Source organism: Berghia stephanieae, chromosome 14, assembly GCF_034508935.2.
Source record: "Berghia stephanieae isolate SIO BIC M18660-M18661 chromosome 14, UCSD_Bste_1.3, whole genome shotgun sequence".
Classification (NCBI taxonomy): Eukaryota; Metazoa; Mollusca; class Gastropoda; order Nudibranchia; family Aeolidiidae; genus Berghia; species Berghia stephanieae.
Genome location: NC_088373.1, coordinates 24,596,294 through 24,616,293, shown reverse-complemented (window position 1 = coordinate 24,616,293; position 20,000 = coordinate 24,596,294). Strand labels below are relative to the sequence as shown.

The 20,000-nt window shown below is 37.2% G+C and overlaps 1 protein-coding gene across 3 annotated transcripts in view; it reads right to left on the bottom strand.

Annotated features, from left to right (window-relative positions):
- Positions 1-2,042: 2,042 nt before the first annotated feature.
- LOC144959839 (uncharacterized) overlaps positions 2,043-20,000 on the bottom strand; it is a 27,756-nt gene continuing 9,798 nt past the window's right edge. For 2 of the 3 annotated variants that reach the window (XM_078892623.1, XM_078892624.1), the window contains exons 2-6: positions 19,477-19,570; positions 17,244-17,372; positions 10,022-10,179; positions 8,612-8,764; positions 2,043-6,202 (exon numbers count right to left, since the gene is read on the bottom strand). In XM_078892623.1, coding sequence (XP_078748749.1) covers positions 5,028-6,202; positions 8,612-8,764; positions 10,022-10,179; positions 17,244-17,372; positions 19,477-19,526 — 1,665 coding nt within the window. In that variant the 5' untranslated portion in view covers positions 19,527-19,570 and the 3' untranslated portion in view covers positions 2,043-5,027. The remainder of the gene's footprint in view (positions 6,203-8,611; positions 8,765-10,021; positions 10,180-17,243; positions 17,373-19,476; positions 19,571-20,000) is intronic. The other variant, XM_078892622.1, reaches the window with a different exon arrangement.

Sequence of the window (20,000 nt, the reverse complement as noted above, 5' to 3'; positions counted from 1 at the left end):
CAAAACAATAACTATGCATTTGATTATTTCTCTCCCAGCGGGACTCCGGCCAGGGCCAGGACAAAACCAAGTAATCTCATTCCAAGACAAAAACAGAAAGCATGTTGGAAAACAGCAGATATAAGGCGATATAAGACACAGTATGTACCTCCCTGCCCACTATAGGAGGTCAGGAACCCCACCCAGGAAGAATGTGCTCTTCTTAAAACAATTTCTGAAGGATAGAGGAGTGACAGTGAGCAAGTTTAGAAGATTAGAATTGGTACGCAGGCAGATAACCTGAATATGCCACTTGATCCTGTTTTTTTGTTTTTAAGGGTTTTACGGCGCTTGCAACACATTTAGGTTATATCAGCGCCAGTAAAAAGGAAGAAAATGGGATAGTACAAATTTCTAGAATTACAATTAAAGCACCCAAGAAAAAGTAAGACATAGGGGAACTGGGAACAAATAAGAATCAGATGTAGATTCCAAGAGCATACCACCAATGTACGTAGTTTGAGATCACCTATAAGTCTCATCCGGACACAAGCACATAATCCAACAAAGAGGAATACAGAAGAGTGACAGTGAGCACGTTTAAAAAATCAGAATAGGTTTATCTTTGAACGCAGGATCCTGATGGTTTGTTTCATGATAGGATTCAAACGTTTATTATTAGGCAATTGGATTCAATAGTCTGATGTCATGTCGCCCAGCAACGGCGGCCATCGTGGTTCTAAACAAAGAAAATCGTTACTTTTTATTCTTCATGCTGGCTATAACTTTTCATATGTCTTGTGATCAGAATGTGAAAAAAGTCAAAACATGATCAGATCTATAATGTTTTTTTTTCGTCTGGATACGCTTTTATGCTCGTCGGAGCAATATTTCACAAGGGCGTCCGCGATTGTTCCGATAGTTTATAGCCAGTTACTAAGTTACCATGCGTCATTACGAGGGAAACGACGTTACGACTGTTAAAGCGTATTGCCAATATATACGATAGGAACTCATCCATCCAGGCGAAACTGACGGCTCGAGAGGGTGAGGTGCTAAGTTTTCCTACTCTACTCGTGGCAAGTCATGACTCCAGCAGCTCCCCTCTCCTGTCAAACTTTGATGTGTTACACTATCTCAGCAAAGGCAGACCGAATGAGTTGAGGAACTTCGAAGAAATGGAAGGCTACCAGATGCAGAGAGACGGTTGTGTACTGGACTTAGAAATGTGCCCCATACACCACTGCAAACTATTTGGCACCACTTGCGAAAGTCAAGCCCAGAACAAACGCTAATGATCCTGTGTCTGGTCTGCTTTTCGTGGGTAATAATTTCCAGCCATGAAGATGACCAACGAATTATATCAGCTTATTGTTGTTGCAGATGAAGGTAAATTTCTATTTTTCACATCCTTTTAATTTTTATACATATGACATAATATGAGCATAAGTGAAGAAAGACCAAAACCAGGAACAAACATTTACTCTTTCAATACTAAAAAGGTTTTTACAAGATTTAAAAAAGTATGAAGTCCTGCACTAATAGTGCTTGTGCAAGTGAAGAATAATATAGAGAAAGAGGCATTATATCCACAGTAGTAGTTGCTTGTGTGTCAAGATTTTTTCACAGCCATTTGTGTACAATGTTAAGATCTAATCCACTTTGAACTGTGAATCAGAAATAATGTTACACTCCCTCCATATTGATTTGGTGATCATCCCCTTTAATCCATCCATCACAATCTACCTTTACAGAATTGATGCCTTTTGTCGACATGTCACAGCAGTTTTGTTCCAGTATCTGAACTTTAGACGTGACACCCTAAGCACCAGTACCAGTTGTACATCACTGGCACGCGTCTGGAACCGACCTGCTGCTAACTGTGCTACACTGACACCCTAAGCACCAGTACCAATTGTACATCACTGGCACGCGTCTGGAACCGACCTGCTAATTGTTTTCCAGACCACCAACAAGCTATTGAGCCATTTGATTTGGTTACTTCATTGACAGATGAAAGGTGAAGTAAAACACAAGTTAAAAGTTAAAGAATTTGTAACAAGTCTAATTAATAATAATTTCTTTATTTGTCCATAAATGGAAATTTGTTTGTGTCCTCAGTTTAGACATAAAAATTCATATTACAGAATTAGTCAGAAAATACACACACATACACACACACACACATTCACACACTTATACACCCATAACTTAACAACATACATTCAAAATCACACAGGGACATAATATTATACTATCACTTCCTGGTTTCATCCTCTTTGCGTCACGATAACACACCAGTGGCGTGGGGCCATTGGATCGAATGGTGCCAGGCACCACACCAATCTTTTAAAAATCATTAACAGCATAATTTAATTAAAAATAAAACTGAGAAATTTTAGCTCCACTGTCTTTCGTCAACTCGCCAACAACATACTGCCTTTTTAGTCTCCACTCTATTCAAGATTCCTAATCACTCACAGCGCCGACTCGTGTGTTGGTGAAATCACTGCGAGAATTAGTGACGGAATCAACACCGTGGTGCAAAGCAATCCAAGCTCCTGTTAATGCTCTATCCTTTGGTATCGCTACAGCTGATTGAGCGAGAAACTGGGTCGAATTATATTATCTTCAAATCGGCGGAAAACCCCTCGACTTGTGCCAGGATCTGAGAGCTCCACCGTTGGACTGCAGGGATGCGCCAATGTTGCACCATTTACGTCATAATTAAGGTAACTTCGGCCATCCAAAATATTACATTAACTGTCAAAAACACTGATCATTGTCAAGTTTAGTTGTAAGTAGCAAAGAAAAACAACATAAAACTTAAACATATGACATATCAACCCCCTCCCCACCTCTTTTTCACGATTATTGAATAAAGTAATCCTTTGCAACGAAGCATTGTGGACGAATTTACCAACATTTATCTTGCTTGTAGTGCCGAGTTGATGGTTACGTGTGTATGAGTGTTTATTTGTGTGTGTGTATGTGTGTGTATGTGTGTGTTTGTGCGTGTGTATTTTTGTCAGTCAGAGAAAGAAAGCGAAGAATGTCAACAGTTATACTTTGGTGTGTTTTTAGATTTTTTAAGTACTTAAGTGGAGTGATTTTTTCTTTGTGATGCTTTAAGATCTGAATCTACCTTTTATTTGTGAAATCATTAATCGTATTCCACTGATTTACATTATTTGAGATATACTTTGAAGTTTTGTTTTGTTAAACTATGAATTGCAATGAATCAAGTTGACTATTTGCTTCACCGACCGTTTGGGAGATTGACACTAGATGACAAATTAGAAATAAAAAGACTAGTTCCTCACCAACCAACTGATTTTGAATTAACACAGGTGTGGAAATCTCGAAAACGCTCTTTTTCAGTGACATTGTATGACAGACATGAATGGCTCACAGTTAGTTTAGAAAAAACAACGTTTCTTTTGTTTTTATTGTCTATTGTCTTTTTACATATACAACAAACACTGACAAATCATGGACATCTATAGGCTATATTGACCTTAACCACTTCCATCGTATTTCTGGACCTCCTGAACGTTGTTTTAGCACCCCTAAAAGAGTGAAAAATTTCTTGCGAAATTCAATAAAACAGGAGCGGTTAAATTCGTTAATGATTCTGCCAATTCACAAAGCTGAAATAGATGCCATTCCAGATTTCAATAAACAAATTATTTAAAAATTTGCAGATTTTCTTTACAAGTACTAAAGTAAGTAATAGGTTTCTTTTCTCTTTTGATTTACATTTATCACATATTGATTGCATTATCTACCAAATCCAATCCTTTAAATGGTGGACAAAGAATAATTACAAACACCAAAAGGTCCAGACGCGTGCCAGTGATGTAAAACTGGTACTGGTGAAAACACACTCGACTTGTATCTCAGTGTTTGTTGTTTTCATGAATTATTTGTTTTTGTGAGTTTTGTCCACTCGTAGAAACCATCGACCCCCCCACCCTTCCAAAAAGAGAGTTTTTAACATGTGCTCTCTCCTCTTAATCATGTTCACTTTTTAGAATTTTTTTCTTCTTCTAATCATGGCACCACCATATGCCGTCAATACGCCACGCCGCTGCACACTTCATTAATAGGATTCAATAGTCGTAACGTCACTTCCTTCCTAATGACGCATGGTAACTTAGTAACACTGGCTCTAAACTATCGGAACAATGGCGGACGCCCGTATGAAATATTTCTCCGGCGAGCATAAAAGCGTATCCAGAGGGAAAAAAAAACCATAAATTTAACCGTGTTTTGATTTTTACACATTCTATTCACAAGGCATATGAAAATTTCAAGCCAGCATGAAGAATGAAAAGTAATGATTTTCTTTGTTTAGAACCAAGATGGCCGCCGTTACTGGGCGACTTGACATCAGACTATTGAATCCAATTGCTCGACTATGATCACAGTTAATAACAAAAAGACGAAGTATAAACAGTTCACAATAGACACTTGATAGAGCATCGGTTAATTGTAGTCATAGTCCACAAAGGTAATCACAAATCGTAAATAGCAAATGTAACCGCGCCTATTCTATTATACCGACAGATTTAGGCCACTTTTCAATGTTACAATTACATATAATCATATACAAATCATAGGACAATCATATAAAAAGAGAAACAAACTATTTAACGGTAACAGATTTGATTCTATCAAATATTTTCTAATAAAGTATGTCTTAATACTCGCCTTAAAATTAGCTTATGTATTGCATTTTATTATAGAAATGGGAAGAGAGATCCAGACAGAAGGCGTACCATGAGAAAATGACCTATCAGAAAACGTTTTGGAGCCTTTTGGGAACAGTTCATAGGAGATGATCTCCAGATCTTAAAGTTCTGCTTTGAACGGATTTATTCTTCCACAGTCATGGTTGTTGGAGACGGTTTTTTAAAGTCTTACAACTGTCTTGCTACATAATATTTTACAGCATAATTCATAAGCATTTGAGGAGAATACGGGGGGGGGGGGGGGCTCAAACAGCACTTGTTTTACAATTATATTTTAAAACTGAAACGGTTGGATTAATAGTAACCTTTGGACTTTTGAGCTTTGCCACCAATCCTGTTTCCAAGGTAGGCCATGACGGTGATGAAATCCATGATGATAAATGAGCCAAAGGTCAAGGTCATGAAAAACACTCCGACAATACCGGTCACCTGAGTAGATTGTCTGGTGTCCGTGGCAGACGTTTTTTTACGGATTGTGGCGGACAGGGACGATATATCCACCGTTAGGTTCTTTTTAAGGGTGCTGGTGAGTTCTTCCACGGCCTCTTGGGTCATGTTCTTGATGTCAATTTTTGTTCTGAGACTCGGGCATTGGCAAGGACAAGTTGGATTTTCTGTAGAGGGTTGACTTGTGGACGATGTTGACGGTTGATATCCTGTTGTATATGTTGGACTTCGATAGGATCCTGTTGTTATTTCATTCCGTGCGGTGGTCTCAGTTTTTGATGGCGGAGATGACGTTGAGAAATACAGGGATGCCTCTGGTGTGAATGTTCTTGTCACTGCTGCATTCAAATCCGAAGGAAGAACAGTAATCAATATTCCTTTTGAAGCCTCTTGATCGGGAACGGGGAGATTGGTCACTAAGTCGAGTACGGGAAGGTCAGTCGCAAATTCAGTTGCAAATTGAGTTTCAATTTCACTGTTGTTTCCATAGCTTTTGTCATCGATATAGGAAGCCTGTACATCAAAATATCCACTACAAAGACTTGCAATGCTGATTGTCTCGTATTTCGTGACGTTCAAGTTCAAGCCGATCCTGATCCCCTCACTTGGAGATACGGTAGTAAGGTCGGGTTCCTCAGCTTCGACGGTAGATCCTGTACTTGTCTCAGGTATATTAATATGTCCATACAGTGGCGGTTCATTGGCCAGTAGTGGCATTGAAGTAGTCGTCGATCGAGTTTGCAAAATTTGGGTTTCCATAGTTGCTGTAGGAGTAATTTCATCGCATGCCATGTTTTTGGTGACAGTGAACGTCAAGGTTGGAATGATTTCAGCTGCAGTGGGTGTCGCGTTCAAGGTCTGTCTCTGGCCAGTGACACTTGTTGATGCCCATTGCGGTGAGTTTTCAGGCAGAGTTGATGCTTGGTTAGGCGGAATAATCTGCTGCTCAGTTTCCTTTGTATAAAGAACAAGCTGTGTAATAGGCATTTTCAACTCGTTGATGACCTCTGTGGTATCTTGTTCTAGAAAATACAAATGGACAGAAAACGTTGACACGTGATCTCACATGTGACTAACTCATCGTCTCAAACGGTGCTATGCCGGCATGTACAAATGTGATGGAAATTCAATGTATAAATTCAATTATATTTGTGTGGCTATATACGATCTAGTGGTAAGACACTCGCCGTTGGATAGGAAGATCCAGGACTCGGTTCCCGCTCTGGACAGCGCATAGTTGAGTCCTTTGTAAAGGCTCTTTACTCGTATTCTTTCACCGTAGTAAGGTGTAAAATGAGTACCTAGCCGTAAACAGCATTGTCATTGTCTGAAAAAAAAAACCCGTACAGTTTAATGAGAATTACTCATAAAGATGGATGACAAACAAACAATAACAAAACCTTAGTGACGTCACCTTCGTTCTACTATAGAAGGAACGAAATCGACGCCTCTCAGCTCTTTGTTATTGTTTTTACATGCCTTTCTGATGATTATTTGTCACCAGATTATATCAATCAGACTATAAACGTTAAAGATTACACGTGGTTTTGTGTGTTGGTACGTTAAATCCGGCTGACTGATGTTGTGAATAACTTACCTTAACTCATAGAATCAATGAACGTTAAAGGTGACAAATAGTTATCTGTGATGGTACGATTGATTCACGCGTCTAGGACAAGTGAGCATTTTAATTAACGTATACTGTCGAGTGCAATACTGTGTTGTTTATGATTTTAAAACAAACTGCCATTGTTTCCATTCGGACGACTGTCCGAGGGGCGTGGTTGTGTTCCCTTCTACTGAAGCTCGCCATCCATATAAAAAATAAACATTAATTTTTCTACTATCTATTGTATTCACTCATTCCCAAGACATCTAATTCTCCCTTACTTGACACGATCTGACACTGACGAAATCCCACAACAACAACAAATCCTTTCCAGAGAGCCATACAGTCCTCGTAATTTTTCCACTTCCTTTTTCATTGCCAAATCCATTTTTCACACATTCTCACCAAATTACAAAATCCGATCTTTAATCATAATGAATATGTGACCTATTCATCATACAGGTATTATGTCGGTATTAACTAAATGAATGAAATGTATTTTCTAATCTTATCTTATCTTCTAAAAGCCTATCTAGGGACGTGTCCTTATTTTCAGGTCTGATAACCCAAATTTTATAGGCTCATTGATGTAATGGAAATACTCTCAACCCAACACAACGTATTGTTCATGACAACAATGTTAAATCAAGCACCTAATTGAGTTCGGTAAACCGACCTGCAAATTATGTATACATTAACTTGGTTTATATAGATGGTATGCGCTTGGCGAAGAAGCTCATAACATTGCCATCCGGAAGTATAACGGACCAACACACAAAACTGTGTGCATCCATGAACGTTTATAGTCAGGTTAATACAGTTCAGTGAGCATTACTCATAAACGCGGATGGCAAAAAACAATAACAAAGACCTGGGTGACGTCATCTTCGAACTATCTATCGAGCCCTTCCATTGCCTTATAGATAGTATGCGCTTGGCTAAGAAGCTCATAACATTGCCATCCGGAAGTAAAACGGACCAACACACAAAACTGTGTGTATCCATGAACGTTTATAGTCAGGTTAATACAGTTCAGTGAGAATTACTCATAAACGCGGATGGCAGATAACAATAACAAAGACATGAGTGACGTCATCTTCGAATTATCTATACACGACACGACAATAAAACAATGGTAACAAATCACAATATATGGATTTTGATGATGACAACAAGGACAGGACAGAATGGCGGAGACTTGTGGCTCATGTTGGGCTCCCCAAGGGGCGGCCTAAGTAAGTAAGTAAGTAACAATTTAGTCATTTTCCTATCTAAATAGATGACAGGAGTCGGGTCTCCTTAAGGTGTTGCTGTTGGTCAGGGACCCTTTCAAAAAGCGTTTTGAGCACATTTAGTGGATATTGCGCTGTATACATTTTTAAAAAAATTCAATTTTTAGTAGATCACACTATCCTTGTTGTTGCTTTTGATTTTGTTTAATCTTTTTTTGGTCTTAAATTTAAAGCTTTTCCATAGATGAACTTTCTCCTTACCGATGGTTTTCAGTATTTTCCCAACATGGCAGGCTTACCCTGCGGAAACATTGATTTTTAAAACTCAAACGATCTCTTTACAAATCAAATTTCCGTTCTTATTAATTAAACAAAGATCATTGTGATAAAATAAAATGTATATTGTGTCGTGACAAAGGTGACGATTTTGCTGTAGGAGAATGTTAGAAATGTAATGATCCAAAATCGAGTATCAGAAGCTTGACAAAAAACAAAAAAAAAAAAAAAACAACAACCAAAAAAAAAAAAACAAACAAAAAAAACAAAAAAACAAAACAAACAACAACAGACAAACAGGGACAGACTCAAACCTGGGATCCTGCAGATATACTGGTATTCCATCGAACAGTACGCTTCTGAAACTTGAGGTGATTCCGAGTTGACCGAAGTACAATATGTTGTGTACGGTTGCAAAACTTCAGGCAAAAGTTTCCTGGATATTTCTTCCTTCGCCCAGATCCTTCCTGAATATTAGAAAAGGGTTCCAGAAATGTTAAATATATATGGAGGCGGGGGGGGGGGGGGGGGGGGGGGCTTGGGCATTGCTACCACAAATAGATTAAATACCAAATAACAACAGATGTACAATCAACACTCATATGTCAACCGCAGTATCAACAGCTATCGACGCTGATGAGAGAGAAAAAACTTATGATGAAATAGAAAACCTCATAAACAGACATAGAAAAGATGATGTCATACTGGTGGGGGATTTTAACTCAAAAATAGGTCAGAAATCAGAAGGTGATTGCTGTTTAGAAAACTATTCCAAAAGCAAAAGAAACGATAAAGGTCAGCGCCTGATTGATTTTTGCACCGAATGTTTATTGCTGCCAATTCACCATTCAAGCATCCATCGAGACATATCACCACATGGGAAGGATCAATGAAAGTGGATGACACTATCGTAAAGATTTATAACCAAATTGACTATGCTGTTGTCCCAGAACATTACGAAAACACATGAACAATGCAAAGACACAATCTGGAACAAACATAAACACTGACCACAGGTTGTTAGAAATTACTTTCCAGCAGACAGTTAGTAAAATGAGATTTCTTGAACCCAGACCAAAACCTGTAACAGATGTTATTAGCCTTAAAGATGAAGATGTACGTAATACATTCAAAACAAAAATGTCAAACAAACTATAGCATAATCTCTATTGTATTCTGGGACTTTCCTACTCACTTCATTTCTTGTTATTCGCTAAATGAACGCTGAAATTTATATAACAGTCATCCCCTTGTCAACTGTTTTGTTTGTTTTTAAGGGTTTTACGGCGCTTGCAACACATTAAGGTCATATCAGCGCCAGTAAAAAGGAAGAAAATGGGATAGTAAAAAGCTCTAGAATTACAATTAAAGCACCCAAGAATAAAGCAGACAGGGGGGAATTGGTTCAAATAGGGAACATACTTAGCAATCGTGGCCTGATATCTACTCATTCTCAACTTAACTATAACCTGATTTCTAATCACTTCCAACTTAACAACTAAAGCCTTATATCTCATCACTCCCAACCTCGCAAACTAAGGCTGATAACCACGCACGCCAACTTAGCAACTTTTGTTCCAACATAGCAACCATGGTCATATCTATTCACGCCCAATTTAGCAACCATAAACTTATTTATACTTACTCCCAACTTGCTACAATGGTCAGGTATCTACTCACTCACTCACTTCCACCCTAGCAATCATATCTTGCTATCTACTCACGATCGCCTTTCAACTCGCTGTTCATCCAAAATTTGAACTCTCCGGATTGTTCTATTGCTAATCGAAATATGTCAAAAATCACCAACACCTCATCGTTGGTTAGGGGTTTGAATTCCGTGCAATGTTGATGAAATTCCTTGCACCTGTTGTTGACTAGTCTGTAAAAGAAAGATATGATTAAAATATTTTAAAGAAGAATCCAAATGATAAGTCAAAACAATTTGTTATATCGCTTACTCTTCGTTTATATAAGATGTCATTACCCCCCCCCCTCCCATTTGACTCTGCATTTTCTGTTAACGGAGAGGCCTGGCAAATATTCCTTAATACAGCACAGAAGTTATGACGTCACATCTTCTACTCTTCCGTTTCCAAAATAATTGGAAGTGTAGTGTGTATGTAACCAAGCCTTCGGATCACTTCACTGAAAATGAATAGGCTACACATTGAAGCATATAGTGTCGTAACTATTTTAGTAGTAGGAAGCATAATCGGATTCATAGGATGACTGGACGTAAAGATCGAGGATGGATAATCTTTAATGACGACCAGCATTTATTTAGACCAGAAATTAATAAATATGCCATAAGTCTAAACCAGAAGATCAATTACACAAGGTATGTATCTATTCCTTTTACACTTCCAATGAGATTGGAACCAGATTTTTGTCATCACATTTTTGTTTTCTATTCCATATATTCCTTGATTACAAGCCAAACAGACCAACACGGCAGTCCCACAGCTAGTGAGTGTTTATCACAATTATATTTTGATACACTGATTTTGGCATTGCACGGGCAGCTTTACCACACTGTGCAATCTTATCAATCATCTGTGTTAAAATATGAAGGAGTCGTGTCACGTCACACCTTGCTATTTTTTGGTTCAAAACTCATTGGTAGTGTGTATTCAGTCCTCCGGGCATTGCATAAACAATGAATAGTTTACATATTGAACCATAAGGTGGATTAACTATTTTAACAGCAGGTTGTATAGGCAGATTCTGAGATTATGAGGGTAAGAAGAGCGGATTGTGAAGATCTGTATCGACGAGCATTTATTAGTGATGATTTACAGGGAAAAGAATATCGCTTCCCAAAACTAAATTATTCATTCGACTGTTTTCCTCTCAGCCAAGGACTCCGGCAACGACCAGAGCAAAACCAATTAATCACATTCGAAGACAATTACAAAAAGCCTTTGTTCCTTCTGTTTTGAATCGTTTTCTTCATCAATGGTCTTTTCGGGGGATTTTGTGTCGATGTTTTTAATTCCAAGGTATTCCAGTTTTCTGAGGAGTCGTCTATATGATACACTACCAAATGCCTTCGAAAAGTCTAAAACAATTAGATCTATTTATTTTCTGCCGTCTAATACCTTTCCTATTTGTTCTATGGTGTTTCCGAGCTGGCTTTCACAAGATCTATGGTTTCGGAACCCATGTTGGTAATCGACAAGCACATTGTGCGGCTATGTGGTCTAGTGGTATGACACTCGCTTTTGGATCGGAAGGTCCTGGGTTCGAGCCTTGCGCTCGGCGCATAGTTGAGTCCTTTGAAAAGGCTCTTTACTCACATTCTTTCACCGTACTCAGGTGTAAAATGAGTACCTGGCCGTTAACAGCATTGTCTTTGTCCGAAAAATTGTAATATCGGCCTTTTAAAAAATCTGCCAAATTCCTGTCCTGTGACGATAATTGTCTCTTTGACATATTTGATGCATATATTGTTAGCAAATACTTGCTTACACATTCTCACAACACATTACTAACTTGTATGAAACATAAAAAACAAAAATCGAGAGAGATTCAGGATAGATATGACGTATTGTATTGACGGGGGTAGAGGAAAATACCCTGTCCTTTTTTTGCATGATGGCTAGAAGTCGAATTCTTAACAAAATGGAGTGTCTTGTTGTATACACATATGAATTCAGCTGATGCAAATTGCCATCTTCTAACATCCTCATAAAAGTTTGTAACAATCAGACTTTTAAATTTTTTATTATATATTACTAAAGTTTGTCCCCAAGGGGGTTACTGATTCCTGTAACGGCAGTGAAAATTAACCTATTAAAATCCTCTAAACAATAGAAGTGCAACTAACAATGTTTTATCGCCGTAGATACCTCTTTTCCATCATGGCCGAAACTTCAAACACATGGTTTTTTCATCCAGTGTGATTTCCAGATAAAAACCGCTTCAAGAATGGTGAGTAATGTTCAACACTAGACCATGACCCTCATTCCTGTTACCAGGGCTTGTTATTTAAATTAGAAATTGAAATCAAAATAAAACGTATCAGTATATAGCTTTTTAAGGCTCTAAATAATAGTCATACTTTAATGTTGGAGGAAAGCATATTTTAAGGATAGTATGAATCGAAGAGAGACAAACTCATCCCTGTTACACTCATTCCTGTTACACCTTGTTTTGTAACAGGAATGAGGGATGTAACAGGAATGAGGAAAACATAACAGGAATGATTGACAGGAATGAGGAATGTGAACTTTCATAAAATGAAACACATGTTTTATTGTAACTAAGTCCTTTGGAGCATAATGGCCTATAGAATCGGAGCTTATCCCTGTTTCTGTAGCATGAAACAGACATTTAACTTATGAATACGACGTTGGTCTATAGCAAATTACTTTCCCCAGCAGCACTGGTACCATATTATACACCCGGATGAAGCAAAGTGAAGCAACCAGAATTAATTCCCTTGATTAAGGAAACCACTCTATGGTTGTGGAGATTTTCGAACCTGGTACCTCCAAGTCGGGAGTCCCTTTCGGTAACCACTCGGCCACGGCGCCTCCACATGGTTTATTGATTCATAGCATATTCTTTTGTTTCATAAGGATGTGTTTGGTAATGTGTTTTGTAAACCACTGAAGTGTTACGGGCTATGTCCATTAAAGTAGTAACATTCATGGTTACAAGGTTACCATTAAAAACAATTTTTATTGTATACATATTCATTTCTTCCATTGCTGAAAGACTATTTTTAGTGCAAAGTTACCTTGCCAATACCAAATGCCTAATGTCCAAACATAGTTTGTTGCCTGTTAGGCTCAGATACATTTTAGATGATTACTATGATTTTAACGTCCCGGTATCGCTTGTACAAATGTGACATTGTATCACATAATAGTCTTCTTTGTTTCTTGACTTTAATTCTTGTTACACCTTGTTTTGTAACAGGCATGAGGGTGGTGAAATGGAACTTGATATTATTGTTCATTTTCAAGGGTCATAGCTTTGTTGTAACGATTGTTTTATTTTGTTTTCTTCATAAAGGCCAAAAAAGCCATGACGTCAGCTGAGAGCAACGACTTTACCGTCAAAGACGAGATGGAGATCCTATTCGACGTGCTGTTTGTCTTAAAAAAGAACAAGACAAATACCAGAGCGACAAATCGAGTGGAAAGAAATAATCCATAAAAGATAAGACACCAAGAGAACAAGGCAAACAGAGAAAGAATTGGATAAAAAATTATCACACACACACACACTACAAACCGGAAACAGCAAAATCTTGATCTGAGTTACACTCCATCCTCACACTCAAAATCTCCACTCCAGTATGTTTCTCGTCAAAGATATCAAGCTACTAAAACAGGCTGTTCTCCTCTCTTTCTCATTCGAAAAGAAATCCAAAAAGTACAAAAAGCGCTAGGAGAGGTCATTAAAAAAACACAAACTTCCGTTGACACCCCGATCAAAAACTAGAAAACTTTTGAAAGATAGCAGAAAAAAAAACAAGAAAGGTGGCAAAAATTCAGTGAAAAGAACATTACAATATCATTTTGCACTCCTATAAGACATCAAACATTTGAGGAACAGAAGGCACATGTACAAATCCGTGAAACATTTGGCAGCTGGTATGACTCTCAAAAATATAAACTCTTGGAAAATTTCGGAAACGACGTCAAATGCCTCCAAAATTTCCAGATCTTGTCAAACAAATAGTACGGGATTTTTTCCTGAAAGGTGACACTTCTAAATTAGCTCCAAGAAAGAGAAACACAATAACAAGAAAGAAAGTCAAGAAATAAAGAAGACTATTATGTGATACGTCACATTTGTACAAGTGATACATCTCTTGAAACCCATATGTGTCAATTTCTTCATTCTACCGAATTAAGCCATTTTGGTTTTTACTCCAAGAAAGAGGGACAGAGAAAAATGTGCATGTAAATAATGTGAAAACATTAACATGGTTGCTTCAGCGCTTTGGAGAAAAGGAGTCAAGAATGTTCAAAAATGTTGTTCGTCACATCAATTAAATTGCATTCATTTCTACAAAGTGATTTGAAGCAACGGGTTTTCAAAGGTAACGATGGAGACATGCCTGAAGTTGCACCTGTTGACTTAACACAGTAACTCAAGTGATGAACATGACCAAGATGACATAGACATTAAGGTGATGCCGACTGAAATCGATTACAATGGGTTTATCAAAAGATTGAATTAATACAAATCATTTGATGAAGTGGTTGATGAATGTGAAAATCAAGCATTACGTGTTTGTGGAATAGTTGGGGCCAGCAGAAGTGTAATCAAAAATCGCATTGGTATTGACAACAGGTTTACACATTTCATTCCAAATGATATACCTAGATCTCTGTGTGATGGGAAACGGTTATTTTCAGTCAAGATGAGGGCCGATGGGGATTGCCTGCCTGCCTGTGGTGGAGTGTATGCATTTGGCAAAGACACACAAACAGACGAAATACGAATAAGATTGATACAAGAGCTGGCTTTACGCAAGGATCATTATTTAATTTGTCAGATCCAAACCTTACTTCACTCAATGTCAACATCCAGACAGTTGTTGATTTTTTGTCACAAACTTGGACCATTATATTCCCGATGTTCACATAAGTGATAAAGATACCCTGGAAGAGATGTTCAAACTGGACGTTATGTCATTAAGTAAACCAAAATCATACATGGGTATGTGGCAGCTTCTTGCTCTTTCTAGTGTTTTAAAAATGCCTCTTTTGTCTGTTTATCCAAACATTCCGAACTGCCACAAAAGAGTTATCTTGAGTCAATTGATTCAACCTAGAGTTAAGTTAACAAACAATGTTGGTGCTCTTTTGTGGGTCTCTACTAACATAAGCCCCAAACCAATGTATTTGCGCCATAACCATTTGGTCCCCTTCTGAGTTTCAATCACTAAGTGTATTGGATTTATAATCCTTTCGAATAAATATGTTGTAATTACTCATTCCTGTAACAGAAAACTCATTCCTGTTACGTCCACTCATTCCTGTTACACAAACTCATTCCTGTTAAGAATGACTTTTTCATTTTTTTTCATGAAAAATATAAATACTTGAAAGGAAATATTATTTGTGGTGGTTTAACACTTATATACCTAGACTATGGTAAACAATTTTTATTTTTGTCATTTTCCTTTAATTTTTTGGAGATGATGATTGCTCAAATAATCTCCTTTGTTTTAAAAAACTGATTTCTGAATGCCTTTTGTAAAACAATAAATGTCATTTTGTTGTCAGAATTAGTATCAATGCTCTGTGTTTATTGTTTTTCAATGTTTTATTTCAATAATTGTCCAAAAATGTGTTAACTTATGTAATGTGACATAATTTTATAAGCGTAACAGGAATGAGTCACATGTGGATCGTGATTCACAAATACTTGAATAAGTGACCACTGGAAACTCATTAAGCCCTGTTATTACAATTTTATGTCGCATACATGTCACAGAAAACATAGACAAAATAATGAGTATGTTGGAAATACTTGACTTTTAAAAAATTTGAAGAATCGAATTTGGCGTTTTTTTTTTAAAACGGCCGATATCGCCTAACAGGCGTCCTGTCCCGTCCTATATGTTAAATGTTGCTGTTGACCAGGGACCCCTTGTAAAGCGCATTGAGCACATTTAGTGGATATTGCGCTATATAAAGCTCAATATTGTCTTTCATAGCGCTCTATTGTTGAATGTGCTCGAGTACATTACATGTGACAGACGTCAGCGACACTGGTCTATAGTTCGAGGCAATATGTCGTTTCCCTTTTTTGTATAAGACAGTGACTAATGCATGTTTCCAGTCTTTGGGCACAGATCAAACGACTCATTCATTGATGGGGCAAGTACTGTCGAAAAAAAAAAATCTTGACTGCACCCGGTAAGTGCTAAATCTGTAGTCGTCGTTATCTTGTAGCCTGACACAAGAAGCCACAAGAGCTGACAGTTTGACGTCATATTTTAGGTTTGTGCAGAGTCGAGTGAGTTGTCGTTAATGGTGCTCAAGGAAACAAGTGATTCCATTGGTTGAATTATTGAATACAACTCACGATTTGTTTTCTTTTGTGGAAAAGACTTGTCTTTTGACGTCATTTTTTTGGTCAGTGTCGGGTAGGCATATTGAGTGACTGTTGAAAATATTGAGTTTGCCACAAAAAATTGCGGTCACAGACTTGTCGTTTGTTGTCAGGCTATGAGTTTACGTAGGCTACGGTTCAACTTCCTTGATCGTACAAACCGACAAACATCCTTAACGTCCTTAAACGTGTATATTCTGATTCAGAGAATCTACTGAGAAATAACCATCCAAATGGTAATCTAAAAATATAAACACAGGTAAACTTAAGTAAACTCCATTCATTCTACAGTGAGTAAAAATAATTAACTATAATTTTCCAAGCGGGTTTAAGCGTAGCCATCATTATGTTATAGTCTGATAGTGAAATCCAAAAGGACTGGGAGTTTGACGTCATTATTTGGTTTTTGCACCGCCTAGTGAGTTGTCGTTAGTAGAACTCATGGAAACAAGTTATTTCATTGGTTGAACTATTGAATACAACTCATGATTTGTTTTCTTTTGTGGCAAAAGACTGGCATTTTGACGTCATTTTTTTGGTCAGTATCAGGTCATAACTTTACGAAGGCCACGGTTTAAGCGTAGCCTTCGTTAACTTATAGCCTGACACTGATCAAAAAATTACGTCAAAAGTCCAGTCTTTGGCTACAAAAGAAAACAAATCGTGAGTTTTATTCAATAGTTCAACCAATGGACCACTTGTTTCCATGACAACTCACTAGGCAGTGCAAAAACCAAATAATGAGGTCAAAAGACCAGCCTTTTTGGGTTTCAGTGTCAGGCTATGACTTAACGATGGCTACGGTTTAAGAGTGTGTCACATACTTGTGTTTTGATTGGTCAAAATCTATTGGCCAAAACTTACCCTGCCTTGGCCTTGAACTTGGGCGATGTAAGTAGTATGTAATGGCCATTGACGAGGAATATAATGGAATTCTCATATTCCTTGATCTCCACAGGTGTAGACTTGACCAAAACAACCAGAAACGACAAACTGAAAACAAAAACCAAAAACAATATGGTATGAACAGCATCTTTAAAACGCATTTTAATAATAATAATAATAATAATAATAATAATAATAATAATAATAATAATAATAATAATAATAATAATAATAATAATATAGAATTGTCCTGAAAATAGTGGCAATTTGTCATTTGGTTACACATTTATAACAATATAATATATTGACATAGACACACACACATATGCACACTAGTTACATCGTAGGCATTGTCACATCATTGGCATCAACAACATCATCATCATCATCATCATCATCATCATCATCATCATCATCATCATCATCACATTAACCTTCCTAATATTTCCTTTACAATCCTTCACTTTCACCATTCCCCTATAACACCATCACCATCCTCATTATACTCCATATTACATTATTTTCATGTAACAAGCTATAGGGAATGAGATTAGCGGAAGAGTAGCGTCCCTTGATTGTACGTCACCCATAGTCTGTGACGTCACCGGCGGAAAAGTTATTAGAGAGAGAACGTCCGCGAGGACGAGAGACGCATGCGCACAACCAACATGACGTTCTCTCTCCAATAACTTTTCCGCCGGTGACGTCAGAGACTATGGGTGACGTCCAATCAAGGGACGCTACTCTTCCGTTAATCTTATTCCCCATATGCTCCCCATAGCATTTTAATCTTTATTTGAAGTAAACCCGGTGATTTTTCAAGAAGTTATGGTCAGATGTACGCGAAAGGTATCAAGCAACTTTTCTCAAATTTCATACTTTTTCAACATGACTAGCTGTAAAAAATGTTTAGAAATGAAATTAAGCTTTTGATAGTTTCCGAAGATGTACAAAAAGTTTTGATTTAATAATTTATGACAAAAACTCAATTTTGATAAAAATTGACCTTCTAACTAAACTTGGTAATATCTCAGTTTAAACCTTTTTACCATCCGACTGATTATGTTATTCATTGTAACATATTTTGAGAAAATCAGCTGTACAGTTAAAACAACATTATTTAATGTAGACAACATAAACATAAACATCAGCAACATGAAATCATTTTAAAAGAAGTATTCATGTTAATAACAGCTAACAGTGTATGGCTATGTGGTCTAGTGGTATGACACTCGCTTCCGGATCGGAAGTCCTGTGTTCGATCATCGTCGGCGCATAGTTGAGTCCTTGGAGAAGGCTCTTTACTCACATTATCTCACCGTACTCAGATGTAAAATGAGTACCTGACCGTTAACAGCTTACTCTCTGTCCTAAATAAAATTGTAACAGGCGCCTAACAGGCGTCATGTCCCGTCCTAAATGTTAAATGTTGCTGTTGGCCAGGGATCACTTGTAAGGCGCTTTGAGCACCTTTTTTGAGCACCATATTGCGCTATATAAAATTTCAATTTTATTAAAATCTAATTTAATCTATGTAAAATAACGCCAAAAATAATAATAGCAAACATGCCAAACTTTTTATTTCAAATCATGAGTCAATTTTGATCGGGAAAATGCATTGCTCAGTCAATAGAAGAAAGCTTTTGGGAAATGTAAGATAAATGGCTAAAATATCGTTTTTTAAAATAGATTAATATAAAATTGGCCACAGAGTGCCATTTTTTTACCGTTAATACCCTCAGGTAGGAAACAAGTTCAGCGACATTTTGTATATTTTCACAGGCCAACACACAAATATTTTTCAACATAAAAGCTCAACTGTGTTGCGGAAAATTTGCCATAAGATTGTTATATATAGTATGCGCTTGCCTAAGTAGCTCATAACATTGCCATCCGGAAGTATAACGGACCAACACACAAAACTGTGTGTATCCATGAACGTTTATAATCAGGTTAATACAGTTCAGTGAGCATTGCTCATAAACGCGGATGGGAAAAAACAATAACAAAGACCTGAGTGACGTCATTTTGGAACTATCTATATTTTTTATGCCAGATCCCCAAATTAGGTCGCAAAGCGATTATCAAAACAGATAATGTAAATTTTTCGCCAAAAATGTTTTTTTAAACGTATAATGACGATACATAATGATTAAAACCACCCAATGTAGGTTATCAATATCTAAAAAAACAAATGATTGATTGTACTTACCAAACGATGAGTGCTTCGGAAATTAGATAGGACTTGAATACCCTAGCCATGATGTCGGAGGAATAGAGAGAACTTGTATGTTGTGTATTTGACTCTGTAATAGTCGAAGAAGTAGTATTTGTAATCCTGTTGGTGGTGGTAGATGTAGTAGTGGTAGCTGTAGTAGTAGTTGTTGTAGAAGTAGAAGTAATAGTTGTAGTAGTAGTAATAGTTGTAGTAGTAGTAGTAGTAGTAGTAGTAGTAGTAGTAGTAGTAGTAGTAGTAGTAGTAGTAGTAGTAGTAGTAGTAGTAGTAGTAGTGTAGTAGTAGTAGAAGTGAGGTAGTAGTAGTAGTAGTAGTAGTAGTAGTAGTAGTAGTAGTAGTACTAGTGGTAGTAATGGTAGTTGTAGCGGTAGTAGTAGTTGTGGTAGTAGTCTGCAGAGTGATACAAATATCCGTAATTACCAAATTAACAGTTATAAAAAAAAATAAACAGTGAAAAAAAAACCCAGAAGAATCAATACATACCGTTTAAGACGAAATTT